This window comes from Corapipo altera, unplaced genomic scaffold, assembly GCF_003945725.1.
Source record: "Corapipo altera isolate COAL_440 unplaced genomic scaffold, ASM394572v1 52b, whole genome shotgun sequence".
In the NCBI taxonomy this organism is placed as follows: Eukaryota; Metazoa; Chordata; class Aves; order Passeriformes; family Pipridae; genus Corapipo; species Corapipo altera.
The window spans coordinates 1-16,817 of NW_020884922.1; the positions used below are offsets into that span (position 1 = coordinate 1).

Genomic DNA, 16,817 nt, shown 5'->3' on the forward strand with positions numbered 1-16,817 from the left:
AAAAAATGCAATAAATAATGCTGCATGCCAAATCAGGCTGTTTCCTGTTGCCTGATGGGCCAGAACACTGTTCTAAATTCCTGTTCAGTAATACCCATAATCTGTATCAGTGAGCCACTACAGAAAAAATACCTATTAACTTCCAGATTCCTTCATCCAAGCTCATGGAGGGTTGTTATTTCCATGTCACCACTGGTTTTAAGACCTTATTTGTATTGGATGTACACACACAGGAGTGTCTGGATTGCAACTAGGGCTGAGAGGTACATGTGCCATTCAGAGGTTTCAACAGAGGTGTCACTCTCAATGAATGTATCTGCACTAGGCTTTTGCACTGTTTCCAAAGTTATGGCTATTGCGGCCTTAGTCTTCCTACACAGTTAATACAGCATAGCAGCAGAAAGAAACCTTCATGACATACTAGTGAAGAGTTACTAGGAGCCAACAGGAAGCAATGCAAAAAAGTTCTTATCTGCTGTGTCCCTTCATGAGGGAACACATCTACTTTCTCTAATCATACAAACATAGAATCATAGACTCACAGAATCAGCTGAGTTGGAAAAGACCTCTGAGATTATGAAGTCTAACCCTTGATCCAACACCACTGTGGTTACTAGATTATGGCACTAAGTGCCACATTCAGTCTCATCTTAAAAACCTCCAGGGACAGGGAATCCACCACCTCCCTAGGCAGTCCAGTCTGATTACTCTCTCTGTAAAAAATTTCTCCCTAATACCCAACCTAAACCTCCCCTGGCAGAGCTTAAGACCTTGCCCTCTTGTCCCACTGCTGGTTGCCTGGGAGAAGAGACTGACCCCCACCTGGCTACAACCTCCTTTCAGGTAGTTGTAGAGAGTGATGAGGTCTCCCCTGAGCCTTCTCTTCTCCAGGCTGAACAACCCCAGCTCCCTCAGCCTCATAGGACTTGCGCTCGAGTCCCTTCACCAGCCTTGTTGTTCTTCTCTGGACCTGCTCCAGCACCTCAAAATCATTCCTAAACGAGGGGCCCAGAACTGGACACAGTACTCCAGGTGTGGCCTCACCAGCACTGAGTACAGGGGAAGAATTACTGCCCTGGTCCTGCTGGCCCCACTGTTCCTAATCCAGGCCAGGATGCCATTGGCCTTCTTGGCCACCTGGGCACACTGCTGGCTCATGTTCAGCTTCCTGTCAGTCCAAACTCCCAGGTCCCTCTCTGCCTGGCTGCTCTCCAGCCACTCTGTCCCCAGCCTGTAGGGCTGCATGGGGTTGTTGTGGCCAAAGTGCGGGGTCCAGCACTTGGCCTTGCTGAATCAGAAAAAACCATCAGTGATGATAATTAGTACCTAGCTTTTGAACTTCTCATAGCTTGTTCCTTGGCTTAACTCTTATTACAGGTACTTTATCCTTAATGATAACTCAGGTTTGCTGACTATTAAAGAAGGAACCCCACCAGGAACATACAACATAAGAGTTAGAGTCATTGATGGAGTCTGGCCAGATGTTATCTCAACTGTAAAGGTTATAGTGAAAGAAATCAAAGATGATGCCCTCCATAATGCTGGTTCCATACGAATAAAAGGTAAGCAGTGTGATCAAGTACGATAAGATCGTAGTACTGAAATCTACTTTTTTAATTTTACTGCTGTGATACTTAGAATTCTAATGCTCCTAGATGTGGAACGTGAGTTAATAGTTTTCTAGGTAAGGGTTTGAAAATGCATGGTTTCTGAAGCTGCATGAGTAGGAGAATCTATGGAGAAAAAAGACAGCAAGAAAAAGCTTGTCTGATTTCTACACCAACTTTTTAAGAAAACAGCAATTCATATTTCAGAAGAAAAACTATTTGAATGAGTATCTGCCTGAAATACAACAAATTGTTTCAACCTTTGTGGAAAAGTATCACTTGCGAGATACATGTATTTCAGGTTTTCAACTTCTATTACAGGTATCACACCAGAGGAGTTCATATCTCAATCCCCTGAAAAACAGAGTAAATACTACCGGATGAGGAAGCTGCTTTCAGAAATTATATCAGTCCAATTGGAAAATGTTCACATTTTCAGTGTATTAAACAGTCCAAGTCCAACCCAAGGTATTGATGTTTGGTTTGCTGTTTATGGTCCACCTTATTATAAAGCAGAAAAACTCAATGGCAATGTAGCAGCCTCCAGAGCATGGGTAAGTATCCATCCTGTATATGAAACCACAGCATCTTCTCGTTGTGTCTGTTCAGATAATGTACATTGACTAGTGAATGTGCACATTTAGAATGACTGAGGGAGTAATGTATGAGAAAAATTAATCATTTTAATCAGTAAAGTCAATCAATCTTCTAGCATCATACTAAAAGTTTCAAATATGAATGTTTTCAAAGCCAGCCTATAAACACATATAAAGTCAATCAAACACAATGAGCTTTTAGGATTGTGAACAGGTTTTTCCTATTAAAAAGACTGTAAAATTCTGTATAAAGGATGTTTTTGGGTGTTGCCTTTCTACACAGTGCCTTAATGTTTCAGTTTTTAGTCCTCTACATAGAAATGTTTTGTAGTTGAGACTCACAAACTAGTCAGAAGTTTCAACTTTCTAAGCTAAGAGGGCAAAGCAATAAAAGAGGCATTCTCCAGTGGAAAACCAGGTTGGAAATATGTGTTGACAATTTAGTAAAGTTCCTGCCCCTCTTGCAAAAAAAAAAAAAAAAAAAAAAAAAAAAAAAAAAGCATGATAAGAGTTAAATGACTCACTCTGTTGGTACACAGAGGCTGAAATTAGAAATAATTTTAGAATCAATGCTTCTGAACCAACTCACTCTTGCCAGACAAGGTATCTCTTCATTGTCCAATGCCTTTCCACTCTCCCAGTATTTTTTAAGGTGGAAGTTCAAATAAAAAATACAGCTCAGATGCTACATAAATAATCCATCAGAATAATCAGTGACTGAAATTTATTCACTTGGTCTCTAATGAATATGAGAGTATTTTTGCCCCCTAAGTGCATACTCATGCTGTAATTGACTTACACCTTGGCTTTGACCTTAACAGGTGCCAGACTGAGCTGCTTTTGGCTGGATAGGGTGAGATTGGAAGGAAGTGGCACAGCAACCAGTTTTGAAAATAAATAAGACTTCTGCTTTTCATTGTCATTAGTGAGTTTTCTCTCTGTGGAAAAGTGAGATGAATGCAACTAATTGTTCTCCACAGCTGGAAAGCATCTTGGATATAAATATCACCCAGATTGGCATTGATGAATGTGTGACTGCAAACTGTACTCACAGCAGCGGATGCAGCAGTAAGCATGAACAGAAACACGTACCAACTGTAACTACAACTGAAAGTGTTTCACTGGTGTCTGTGACAGTCCTGAGTCATGCTGTGTGTGGCTGTGCAGCTCGGGAGAGTCCTCATCTTTCCTGCTCCTCATACCAGACAAACCCTTGTCTCAATGGTGGCACATGCACGGACACTGATTTGGGCTACAGGTTGGTAAAGCTTTGTCTGGTGTGCAAACAGAATGCATCTAGTTCAGTCTGTAAGGAGGATGAGTGGAAGCTTCCAGAAGCATCATTGTGTGACTTCTCACTGTAACAGATATGAGTTTTGTTATACTTCATGCACAGGTCTTGCAAAAGAATCTCTACGTTCAGATATGTACTTAGGTTCATTCTAGTCTCCAGGAAAACCCTGGGAAGATTCCAGGCTGCACCAGTTCATTAATGTCACCCTGCAAAATGCTCTCATTTTGTCCAGCCTACTTTAATGTTTTTCAACGTTTTAATCACATCTCTTATGCCACTTAATAACCTCTTCTCCACATTTCTTGCCTCATTATTTTCTTCCAAAAATTAGATCTCATAGATAATATAGAATAAAGATGAAAAAAATGATGAGCCTAGCACCCTTCCAGAAGTCAGCCTTAAGCATGTTTGCTTAAAAATGATCATCCCAACCCAGAAAAGCAGAAATGCTGACCAGCCTCTTCAGAGCACCCTTGACAGGACTCAGACTGAAGCTGCAGAAGCCCTTGTCATTCTAAAGTTCTGAGTTTGACATTGCTGCTCCAATGTAATCAACTATGGAAATTTTGCTACCCGGAAACCCATGGTAGGCTCTGCCACCCATCACTTGCTCAATTCCGAAGTTTTTTTGCTTCTTCTCCATTTTCAGTAGTTCCGTGAGTGATCTTCTCCTGCATCCTACCCCTGTCATTCTGCTCTCAGTAGGTACTAGCAATCTATGGGAAGCAGAAACTAAGAAATAGGAGACCAGTTGATCTCCCTCCCTGTCCTGCCCATTTCTATTGTTTCTTTTCTTTCCCACTTACAGGTTTTGTTATTGCCATGCTATGCTGTGGCTACTCTTTTCTACAGAATCCACAGAGTATCAAAGAAAGAACCCCAAGCATCTATTTTTGATAGTGTAAAGGAAAAATAAACTAGCAAGTAGTTTTCAATAAGAGTGAAGATGTCAGACCTCTTCTCACTTTTTCTGGGTGATATTAGCTTCCACACCCTTCCTGGAGAGACTCTGATTGGACACAAGCAGAAAATTTTTCACAATAAGAATAATCAGCCATTGGAATAATCTCTCCAGGGAAGTGGTGGTTTTCCCAGCATTGCACACTTTTGAGATTTGGCTGTCAGAGTGCTGAGTCATCTTGTCTAGACCATTCTTTTGCCAAGAAAGGTTGGACCAGATGATGCTTGAGACCATCTCAACCTGGTATTCCATGATTTCTTTGCTTTCCCTTTGCATCATTAAGTCTTCAAACAAGCTGATAACTAAGCCTAGTGAAAAGCAGGTTTCTTCTTCTTTTTTATGCTGAAGAGGTAAGATGTTTTCATGAGCTTTGTATATTACAAGAATTCCACCATTTATTCACAGAATATTCTTGCATAGACATATTATCATTTTGAACTAAATCTAAGTTCTGTTTGTATGAACAGGTCAATAGGGAACATTTTTTGATGGAAGTGTCCTAGGCAACATGGACTCCTGTATTTTAAGTGGAGAGTCCTGCTGTCAGAAGAGCTCTTTACAGCTTTTCTTGGATGGTGGATATTTGCTTTTAATTTTTTATTTAACAGATGCAAATGTGCTGCAAATTTTCATGGACCAGACTGCCAGCAGACAAAACACAGCTTCAGAGGCCATGGTTATGCCTGGTTCCCTCCTCTTCAGCCTTGCTTTGAGAGCCGCATCTCCTTAGAGTTTATCACTGATGTCGCCGAAGGCCTTCTGTTGTACCATGGACCAGTGGCACGAGGGCAGCCTGAAGAACAGGAATACTTCCTTGCTTTAGGTTAGCACCTAACAGAGTATTTATTTGTGTTTGTGTGAAGGTGAGATTCTACTTAGTTCATAGAGAACTTCTTTCAAAAGAGGTTCAGAAAGTTATTTTTGATGAATATGAGTCAGCAGTGCCCTGGCAGCCAGGAGGGCCAACCGTGTCCTGGGGGGCATCAGGTAAAGCATCGCCAGCCAGTTGAGGGAGGGCATTGTCCCACTCTGCTCTGCACTGGTGCAGCCTCACCTTGAATATTGCGTACAGTTTTGGGCACCACAATACAAGAAATATATTAAGCTACTAGAGAGCCTCCAAAGGAGGGCAACAAGGATGGTGAAGGGCCTCGAGGGAAAGCCGTATGAGAATTGGCTGAAATCACTTGGTATGTTCAGCCTGGAGAAGAGGAGACTGAGCAGAGACCTCATGGTAATCTACAACTTCCTTGTGAGGGGAAGAGGAGGGGCAGGCACTGATCTCTTCTCTGTGATGACCAGTGACAGAACCCAAGGGAATGTACTGAAGTTGTGTCAGGGGAGGTTTAGGTTGGATATTAGAAAGAGGTTCTTCACCCAGAGGGTGTTTGGGCACTGGAAAAGGCTGGGGAAGTAGTCACAGCACCAAGCCTGACAGAATTCAAGAAGTGTTTGGACAATACTCTCAGGCCTATGGTGTGACTCTCGGGGATGGTCCTGTGCAGAGCCAGGGTTTGGACTTGATGATCCTTGTGGGTCCCTTCCAACTCAGCATATTCTGTGATTCTCTGATTCTGTAATGAGAATGCAGAATAGGTCACCAGTACACCCACCTTGTATACCTGTGGCACTTTGCTAAAAGCTGGATTTTTTTAAAGCTGTCTAAAGAACTTTTCCAACTAAAATCTAACAGCAACAGTTGTTTCAAGTGAGTGTGAGTGGGAACATGGTCAATGCGTATTCAATAACAGTCTTTCCTTTGCAGAGCTCTCCGGGGGTGTCCCGTCGCTGACCCTGAGCCACAGCTCTGGTGAGCTTTTCCTGCAGCTCTCACAAAAAGTTAATGTTGCAGATCGCCGCTGGCACAATATTAAAATTATAAATGATGGAAAGGCAAGTGTAAATATGGGCAGTCCTGTGGAAGCACTAATTCATATACCCAGTTATTCCTTCCAAATCCTTCCTCCCTTCTGTAGAGCTCTTTTATCAATCAGTCTTCCATCACTTCTGAAACAGCAGGGATAGAAGTTTGTCAGTTCAGATGTCCCCTTAGTCTTGAAGCAGTGAAGCACAGCAAGGGCTGGAGAAGTCTGATCCATTTATGAAACTGGCCAGGCTATTTTTTTGGTTTAATTATCCTACCTGCTGCTTAGACAACAAAGTTGTGATAATCCAGGGGCTAAATGCTTCCTGGACTGATTGAGTGAGATATCCTTAATTTCTCTGAGTGAAAAGCCCTGCCTCACCACGAGACTTTAGACGTTTAGCACAAAGGAGATAGATATGCTTTAGTGTACAGGGAATATCTTGCTGATATAACACTGTTGGTGGCATCTGCTAGGCTCCCTGTTCCTCTCCCATGAGACAAGCTGAAGGGCATGCCAGCATCTGGGATAGGAGCCTGGCAGACTTTCTACTCTGCTAGATTGTCTCTCTGTGTTCTGATTTGGCAGAAAACTCCAAGAAAATGTTATATTCCCTCTACTGTGTCAATAACTTGGCATGATTATGTAGGGTCAGATCTTTTCTTTTGTATGGCTCCTTAGCCATATGCAGTGTGCAATAACCTTCCAGATTAGTATGTGGAGTGTCTTATTATTTTAATAAAGTTTCCTGCACTGTAATTGCTAGTTACCCTTCTCCCATCTGCTAAGTGAAAAAAAAAATGTCATTAAAATGTATGCGTGTCTCTGGATACAATTAAGTAATGCCTTTTTCTAGGAAGTGAAGATGATTCTTGACCACTGCGTAAATGTCTCAGCTAGAGACAATGACATTGTCATTAAGAAGAACTCCCAAATGGATCTATCTGCCTGTGAAGCCTCTGGAGAGATTGTGGGATCTCAAAGGTAAAAATCCAAACCCAAAACAGCCAACAACAAAAATTGGCAACGTAACTACCCAAAAGAGCTAAGGAAAAAGGCAGGGGTGGGGTGGTGAAATCAACCAAGCTGCTGTATTTTGCATGCCACTAATTCTTTCTTTCTCTCCCCTTCAACATGGGTAGGCTATTCAGCGGCCATCAGCCTCTGCAACTGGGTGGAGTTAAGAAGACTTTGCCTTACCACGATTCACAAAGGCACTTCAGAGGATTTGTTGGCTGCATACGCAATGTCATTGTTGATAGTAAGGTAGGGCCACAAAAACCACTCTTGGGTTTACTGCTGTTAACTGTAGGCACCTGATGTGATGGTTCTCTTTGACCTTTTCCAGGTCTATGATTTAGAGCACCCTGCAGAGTCCCTGAACAGCGTTCCCGGCTGTGTCCTTACAGATGAAGTGTGTCAGAGTGGTGGGATGGCCTCCTGTGGCACTCATGGCAAGTGTGTTGGTGGTTGGGATTTCTTTCACTGTGACTGTTCCTCAGGATATGCTGGACCAGCATGTGAAAAAGGTACTGCAGGTTCTAGGGAGAAATTCATGGTGAGGATCTGTGGGAACAGCATCAAATATACTGCTCTAATGTTCAAAATCAAGCTACCATGATTTTGAAGTGAGCAGCGTAATAAGACCTTGCTGTACTCTTGGAATGATTTAGATCTGCAAAGATGTAAAGATCCTTTAAACTCTTGTTGAATAAAGATACCATCACATATGAGGGCCATGTTGAGAGCTGCTTTACTTTGCAGGGAAGGGAAGTGGTCATAACAGGTTGTTTTGTCCTTTTCTTTGCGGTATCTTATTTCTCAGTGGTGAAAGTGAAACATTCTGCGTTGTGCCTTCTTCCTCTGATCGTGCTGATCACAAAATGAACTTTAATGAACCTGTTAAACCTGAGGACATAATTCTCTTGTTATCTTCAGGCCCAATTTTCCATCTATAAAATGGCGATAATTACATTTGCAAGTTGAGCAACGCCCCTAGACCACAGCAGTGAAGGCATGTGGGGGCATAATATCAGGCTGTCTGCAGCAAATGTTATTCTGTACAAAATCAGCATGACATATGTATCAGAGAACAAAAGCATGCTGCGGTGGATAATGAAAACCCCAGAGATACTGTAAGAATGTGCAAAATTTCAGCACAGTTCAAAAATTTAGGAAATAAATAATTTAACTCCTACTAGCCCATAGCCATTTCAGGGGACAGTGGACATACACTTGAAGCTGGCTCTGTCCCCGTTATCTTAAACCTTTCATCAGCCCAGGTGAAATCAGAAGTGAGTCACAGGTGTTTACTGAGACTTTACCTGTCCTGTATCTACCTTCTCCCTCTAGGTACAAGGTACAAATGATGAGGTTGATCATAACAGTCTGTAATGAGCACCAGTGTCCCATAAATTTGGGGGCTTTTGATGGAAGAGAATTAGCCCCTCAGTCCTGTAGTTTGAGTGAGCTGAGCTACTGGTGAGGATGAGCAGCAGCGAGGAGCTGGAAAGGAGCACTTACAAGTTAGCATTCAATCAAGGTATTAGGATTAATAGATAGTATTGGCAAGGAATTACACATATCCTTTCAGCTCAATGCATTTACCTTTCCTTCTTGCATACGGAACAATAATACCCTATGCAGGCAGTCAGACCCTCTCTTCTTTCTCCATCTGGCACACAAGGCTTAAAAGGTGTGACAGTAAATTACTCAGCAGAAGTTCTGTCTGTCCATTGGAGTGAAGACCGGAATTATAATTGGCACAGTCTAGGCCTGGAGCATTCACTGTTTAAAGTGTTTATAATGACCACAGAACTGCTAATGTAGCTCAACTGTTTGTATTATGTTTTGTAGACAGATAATACTGGTTTATAAATACCTGGCTATATTTAAATCTTAATCTGTTTTGCATTACCTTGGGATGCTGGTTCACAAGCCCAACTGCTGTGTTGGCTTCTACCCCTTACTACTGTGGGACAAACCAAGTACTTACTTGAAATCGATAAGTCATATCCTGGTGTATCAGGAAAACTTTGATTGGTTCCAGCTTCTTCTATATTGGGCTGCAAAATGCTGGTGTGCAACTGGTGCTTTATGAATGGCTGAGCCATGCTCACAGCAAGGAGCAGACAGCTGGGGACAAGAGTCACTGGATCATCTCAAGAAAACCCTTGTCTGCTCATCAGCTGTAGCCTGTAGCTGCAGAGAGAGTGAACAAGAGAGAACAGTGGGTTAGAAAGAATAATGGGAGGGGAATAAGCTAGAGGAGAAAAGAAAACCTGCTTCAAGAAAGGAAAGAGAGAAGAGAAACAGTGTGAGAAAAAGAGAGTTCAGCAATTAAGTCTCTCAATCATTTGATATTTCATATCCTGGGAACTAGACTAAATGCCACAGGATGAGCTTGGCACTCTTTAGATTTCTACCTGTATGACACTGACCTCAGATGAGCTTTGGTGACCCAGTGCTCCTCCTTTCTAGTAACTAAGTTGAACTATCTATCTATTTGGTGAAAAGAAACTTCTAGTTTTTTAATAAGCTGTGGCCAAAACAAGTAGATCTAGGATTGCTGTCAGGTAACGAGATTAAAGTATGTGCCTGCTCTGTAAAAGCATCAGGGTGTGGGTAGTTTATTGGTGTTTGATTTCTATGGAAGTGTGCAGTGCAACTTCATCAGACTCTCTACTGGATCCTGGACTCCCCAGAGAGATAAGGAAATAATTAGGTTCAGTGAATTTTCCTTTGTTAAAATAATAAACACTGACTTAATCTCTCTTTGTAATTAAAAAACCCCTGAGGTCTTCTTTTGTTCCATCTGAAAGGGGAAGTAAAGTGCATATTTTCTAACACCAAGGGTTTTAACCACAGGACTAAACTACTGAAAGAAGCATTTGATTATCATTTTTCATTTGGTTGGGTTTTGTTTGGTGTTTTTCTTTGGATCAATACCAGCTACTTTACTGGAAGATATGTTTCAGATTTAAAAAAAACCAAAACACTTTATTGGGCCCAGTGTAGGAGTGACTGGGTAGAATGTACAGCTTGTAACAGATAGAATGTTAGAGACAGTATCTAAGTGTCCCTTTCCTGCCTAAATTCTGAATCCTTGATTTGTTGTTTTTCTCTTAATTCTTTTTGCAGTGGGGGGTGCTTTTCACAATGCTAGATTATGTAGCCAAAATTTCTTAAGAACTGAAACTCTGGTATTCAGAAGTGGTTAATTCTGAAGGAGCAGAGATCTGAGGGAGCAATTGTTTCTGAGATTTTTTTCTTTGTTTTTGTGTGTGCTGTGCTTAGTTCTTCCAGAGTGGGCTTTTGGAAGGGACAGCTGGATCCATTATGAGCCAAGAAGCATCCTCAGCAGTCGTAGCACTAGGATCCAGCTGATGGTGCGCACTCGTATCTCCCACAGCACTCTTCTGAGCTTGGCCTCTGCAGATGGGAACGGATACATCCGACTGGAGGTGAGCAGTCCAAAGCCTGTTCTTTGAGTGCTCTTCATTTGTCATGGACTACCCTAGTAAGAGAAAAAGACACAGTTTCTGATTAAGGGCATCTGTTCTGTAATATAATAAAGAGCAAGAATTTTCCATATGAGGGTAACTTCTCTCATTCGTGTTGCCCTTCTCGGTATTACTCTTTCATGGCATGCATTCTAGTTGTTTCACTGGCTGCAAAATGTACATGTGAATGCATGTGATAAATGTGAATGAGGAAGACTGTTTTGCCCTGCTTGCCATTTACCTTTGCTTCTCGCTGCACTGTCTATAAAACTTGTCTCTACAGTTTTGTTGCTGCTGAAAAAAGCTGTCTGGATTATGTTAGTTAGAGAGGCTAATTATTCTAATTGTAACAGGAGGGTCAGCTGGAAGACTTAGAGGTAGATATCAGTAAGGAGAAGATTGATAAAAGGATTCATGTGAGTTAGAAGAGTGACCTGTAAAGAAAAAAGCTGATAATTCCTGGATCTGCAGTTTTCTTGTGGTAACATTTATCTGGGAATAAAGCACTTAAAAACAATAGTGCCATTTTCATTTCAAAAACTCAGGTCCATTTCTTGAGGCAGGACTGTGTAATAACATTTCAAAGTGTATTTCTGTTATTAAAGGTCTTTATCATCTTCTTCTAGGTGGTTGAGGGTTTCTTTAGCATTAACTTCAGTTTGGGGGACAAAAATCACTCTCTGAGACTGAAGACATTGCACATAAACAATGGCCAGTGGGTTCTTCTGACCATGGAGCGCTACAACAATGAATTCACCCTGCGTGTTAACAGCGGTGGAGGTGATCATGAAATCACCTCTGTCTTGGGTACAAATAGGTGGTTTGAAACAGATTGGGCAAGCATTGTGCTAGGAAACCGCCTTCCCAGTCATTCAGAGAGCGATTTCCAAGGTAAGTGATATTACAGATTCCTAAAAGGAGGAAATTAAAGCCTGAAAGAGGCATCTTTGAGTGTACTGGAGAGTTTAAAACCCAGGAAACAACTCCCATATAGATTATTATGCCACTTCTTTTCTAGGAAATTCAAAGCCAATGTTTAACTCTGTTTGCTATTGAACCTGGTTCTAGTGAAGATTTGAAATTGCCTGTAAATATTCAAAAATAGCACTTCAGATTTTTATGTCATGGAGTCACAGAATCATTCGGGTTGGAAGAGACCTTAAAGATCATCTAGTTCCAAAGCCTCTGCCACAGCAGGGACACCTTCCACTAGACCAGGGTTTCTCATGTCAAAGGCCCCAAGTAGCATACTCATGCTGTGATCTTCACTCCTTTTTTTGCCTGGGAAGGGTTTAAGGTACAGACACAATACCTCCTGGCATGAGAGAAGGAGTTGCAAGACATTTGTAGTGCTCTCTCCATTTCCTGGGGTGGGGTACTGAAGCCTTGAGATTGTGACTCAACAGCTTTTTCCATTTGGTTGCTTCTTATTCAGCCCCACTTCTAGGATTAGATCTTAAATCTAGATTAATTTAGTGGAGCTGTTCTGGTTCATAGCACAGTTCTACTGAATTGTTGCGTTGGTACAAAGGAGCTGTCCTGAAGAAGTATTGTCGATCTCTAGACTGACCGGAGCACAAAAACACATGTTCTGTAGCTCTACTTCTAAAATAAAACAGATAAGGAGTATAAGGATTTTTTAAAAAGATATATTGAGGTTTCTACAATGCTCTAAGGTCTCCTGCATGTGTGCTGGGGGCAGGGCTTGGGCTGGAAAAGCAGCTAAATTAATGTACTCCTCTGCACACTGCTCTGCTTTGATGCAGGTTGTATGCGTGATGTCCAGCTGAATGGTCAGCCACTCCTTGTGGAAGGCAGAAGCACAGAGTTTGGCTTAATTCTGAGGCGGCAAGGAGTCACCATGGGATGCCATTCCAGTGCCTGCAGCAGCCAGCCCTGTTACAGCCCCTTCCTTTGTGTAGACCTGTGGAGAAAATATGAATGCCGGTACGTTACGCTTTTGTTTTCATCCAGGAATGGCTGGGAAGCTCTTTCTTTGTACCTCAGACCAGTCAACTTGCTTCTAACAGTAAAACTACCTGTGGCTGCTGGCCAGAGAGGGTCATCCCAAGGACAAATCCTTCTCTCTGTCTCATCTCCCATCATGGGAGATGATGGGACTTGCTTTTTTTCTGCAAGTCTGATATGGAGCCTATTTATTCCATCATTTTTTCCATAGTGAGAGAATCACAGGCCAGCAAGAAAGTGAAATGTCCTTTGATAAAAGGTGCATTGCAAAGCTTTGGTCTCTCCTCTGTATGAAAATGTGAATATATTCTTATAGTGTATATAGAGAGAGTGTGTGTATATACACACATATATATACACATATATGAATATAAAAGATACATATACATTTTACATAGATGTATATATACGTATATTTATTGCAAATACAATACATATTTACATATATTTTCTGTAAAGAAGTTGAAATTAATCATAATTTGTATGAAACAATTGGACTTTCAAAATTAGACTGTCACAAAATTGGATTCAAAAGTTGACTGTCCAGGGCCAGAGCCAAAGCCCAACAACTGTTGTCTTACACAGTTAGTTTCTTGGAGAATATCCACTATTTAAAGAAAATTTTCAAAATATTTATTCAAATATGCAACTCAAAATACAGGGATTTCTATTAAAAAACCCCAAGTATAAATACATGCAGGACTGGTAGAAGAAGCCACTTGAATTCTTGGAATTCAGCCAAAATTTAGCACTTCTGATGCCTAGTGATTCTTTAGTAGAAGAGGCTATGAGATGGTTTGAAGTGTGCCTTGCACACTTCTTTCTTCAGTCTGCTTGTGAAAGAACAATATGAAGTTTCTTACACTTTTTCAGTAGTATTCTTTGGATTGCAGAAAGCAGGTCTGTGACCTCATAGTATTCCTCCAGGGCCTCTCCAACTACACATCAGAAGAAATCAGTCCTAAAAGACAAGATGGGCCATTCTAAGGTGGTCAATGACATTTCTCCCAAAGGTCCAAATGAACATTACAAAGCTTACACCAAGTTCTTGATAGCCCTTTTCCCATTGATCTCGGCTATCCATTTCCTTTTAGAGACTTTGATTAGAACATGGCTGTAGGAAAAGGGATAGTCTATTCAGAAACTGATGGATCTCATTTTTAAGGAAGGAGTGAAGCTCTTCTGCATGTCTTCTGGATAGGGAAAACAGAATATGTGTTCATGTTTTTGTAAGCCCACTAGCTCACTAAGTTGGACTTTACATGTATTTCATACTCCCAGTGTGTATTTGTGGTTTGCTTGAAAATAGTTAAAATTTGTTTTAAAGAAACAGTAACAAACTGTGCGCAGAACAACATACAGCTCCAGATGCTTTGCTCGCTTAAAAGATATCCCCTGCTTTGATTGTTCAGGTGCCCAGCTGGGAAAGTAGAAGTGACTGACACCCTTACAGGGCTCAGACACTGTAGCTCATCCACTTGTGGACGCTGGACCTGTAGGAACGGGGGTACCTGTGTGGCTCAATCCCAAGACAAGCCTACCTGCCAGTGCCCCGAAGGTTACAAGGGAAGATGGTGTGAAATTAGCCAGGTGAAGGCTGCAAGACCTGTTGGACTCAGCTCTGGCTCTATTCTGGCAATCAGCATGTGCCTCCTTGTCTTCCTAGGTAGGAAATCATGTACCTTTTGTCCTTCTTTCTAATCTTGTACCTTGTTCCATTAAATTAAGTCTGGTTTACCCTTGGATGTTGTGATGAGTGTTTCATCTTTCCTGGACATCAGCAGTTGGGAGTTCATTTCAGGATGCTAAGAGACAGCCAACAGCACATAGTCACAGTTTACTTGCTTTGAAGCCAGTTCAAGCAAGTTTAGGACTTTCTTTTTCAGAATCACTTATTTTGAATCCTTCTTAAGTAAGAGCTTTCCATCTTTGTGTGCAACTCTGTGTGCAGCCACATCCTTTTGAAACTCCCACATGCCCTGAGCCCTTACTTTTTTAATAGGCAGGACCTACAGTTAGTACCCACTCCTCACATATTAGGAAGGAAGAGATCTTTCTCTATAAAGTTCATGATATTTACAGGGAAACCTCATTAAGAGTGTGGGGCAGAGGGAGATGTTCACACTGTGTCCAGTTTCAGGTGCACTTTGGCTGATAAGTTAATAATGCCACAAAAATGCGTTCATGTCGATAAACTGCATCCCAATCTCAGAACAGTAAAGACTCCGTGATCATATTACACTTGTAACCTTCATTAAAACAGTGGTTTACTTACTTTGGGTATCTTATTTACTCAGGATTGGTGAAAGGCCAGAGATTGGCCAAAATGCCCTCTATTTAAATGGATTCCTTTAGGTAAGTAAAATACCCTTTTAATGAAGTTTATGATGTAATATACATAGATTATTTACATTCATGAATTTATTTATATATTAAGAATTACTCATTTCTTACCAGCAAATTTGGTAGTCAAACTAAGACTTGTTGTAATATCTCAGGAATCATATAACTACTTTTATCATGCATCATACTTTTTCACATGTCATGTAACAAATATGTGTTTTTATTTCTTCCAGCGCTCTTGGTTTCCTACACAGTGTGGAGTCAGTGGGGAAGTTCAGGATTTCGGAAAGGAGGAATTTACCACATTCCTGAAGAGCGTGAAAGCTGGGAGGATGTTAGAGAAAATGTCTTAAATTATAATGAAGAAGGAGGTGGAGAACATGACCAGGTATGATGCAGCTTCAATACAGTCTTTGCAAATCCAACCTGTCCTCACTTTTCTTTTTAGCTAACTAAATGTCATTATCAAATTGGCTTTTTTTTCTTTCTTTTTTTTTTTTTTAACCTGAAGTACTCTTAAGTGGAAGGCTTCTGTAACCCAATCTGTACCTTTCACGATGCTGGTCATGTGTGGCTGCCTTTGATGGAGCTGCTCTGGACACAGTATTGTTGCTTTAACTGAACACTATAATTACGCAATAATTATATGTGTTCTGAACATAGCCCTCTGAACTAGGCCCTCTTTTCTTCAGCTTGTAGAAAATTCACAGAATCTAGTATTGTGTGGTCCTGTGTTTCAAAACATTTTTTTTGAACCTGTTTCCTTTTAGGTTGTTTCTCTCTGATATTTGCATTCTTTTTGTTTCCAGAATGCTTATGATATAGATAAACTGAAGAAACCTCTCCGTAAAATTCCCCACTTCTCCTTGCGGGCAGCTGCTCCACACTCCAGGACACAAACTGGCCCAAAAAGAGACTCATTCCCAAAACATGCACATCAAAAACAATCAACATCAGCTGCTACCAGCATCCTGGACTTAAAGGAATATGTTTCTCAAATCATCCGGGATGCAGACAACGATCCAAAGAGTCTTCCAGCTGACACTATTCATTTTTACTGCTTAGAAGGGCAATGCTCTCTAGCAGGGAGCCTTAGTTCCTTAGATTCCATTAGCAGTGATGAAGATCTAAATTATGATTGCCTCCAAGAGTGGGGGTCGAAGTTTGACATGCTTAAAGAACTCTATAAGGTCTCAAATGAAAATTTGTAACTAGAGTTAAAGGAACTTGACACATTGTCATGATGTATGGACACTGCTTTTAAAAATGTCCTTTTTTATATATAAGTTACATCAAGTAACTTATGTGATACAAGGTTTTAGTTACAGTAGTATGATATACTCACTTTTCCCAGGAGTGATAATCTGAGCAATCTTTTTATACGCACTGTACAGTTATTTAATGATAGAAGTGCAAAGACTTTTAAAGCATGAATTTTCTTGAAAACTTTGGAATGTAGGATTTCTATAGAATAGCATTGTAATATCCTTTTTTATTTGTGTAGACCACATGACTCACTGGAATTATCATGAATGCAAGAACTTGAATTATTTTCTCCCTAGCATTAATATGAATTCTATTGTGTGGGTAACAATGGGCAGGAAATTCTTGTTTTTTAAACTGAATTCATTTTAGACTGTGAAATAATTATTAAAAATGTTAAATATAAAATATTTTGAAT

The 16,817-nt window shown here is 40.9% G+C and overlaps 1 protein-coding gene across 1 annotated transcript; it reads left to right on the top strand.

The window, feature by feature from the left end:
• Positions 1 to 1,377: 1,377 nt before the first annotated feature.
• LOC113953719 (neural-cadherin-like) lies at positions 1,378 to 16,816 on the top strand (the record flags this gene model as incomplete). Its single annotated transcript, XM_027657207.1, has 14 exons — positions 1,378 to 1,562; positions 1,929 to 2,161; positions 3,184 to 3,461; positions 5,067 to 5,281; positions 6,224 to 6,351; positions 7,180 to 7,307; positions 7,466 to 7,589; positions 7,672 to 7,852; positions 10,620 to 10,786; positions 11,452 to 11,716; positions 12,592 to 12,772; positions 14,206 to 14,459; positions 15,370 to 15,524; positions 15,946 to 16,816. Coding segments are annotated over 14 exons (2,896 nt in total), but the record flags the coding sequence as incomplete, so codon positions are not given.
• Between the last annotated feature and the right edge of the window lies 1 nt (position 16,817).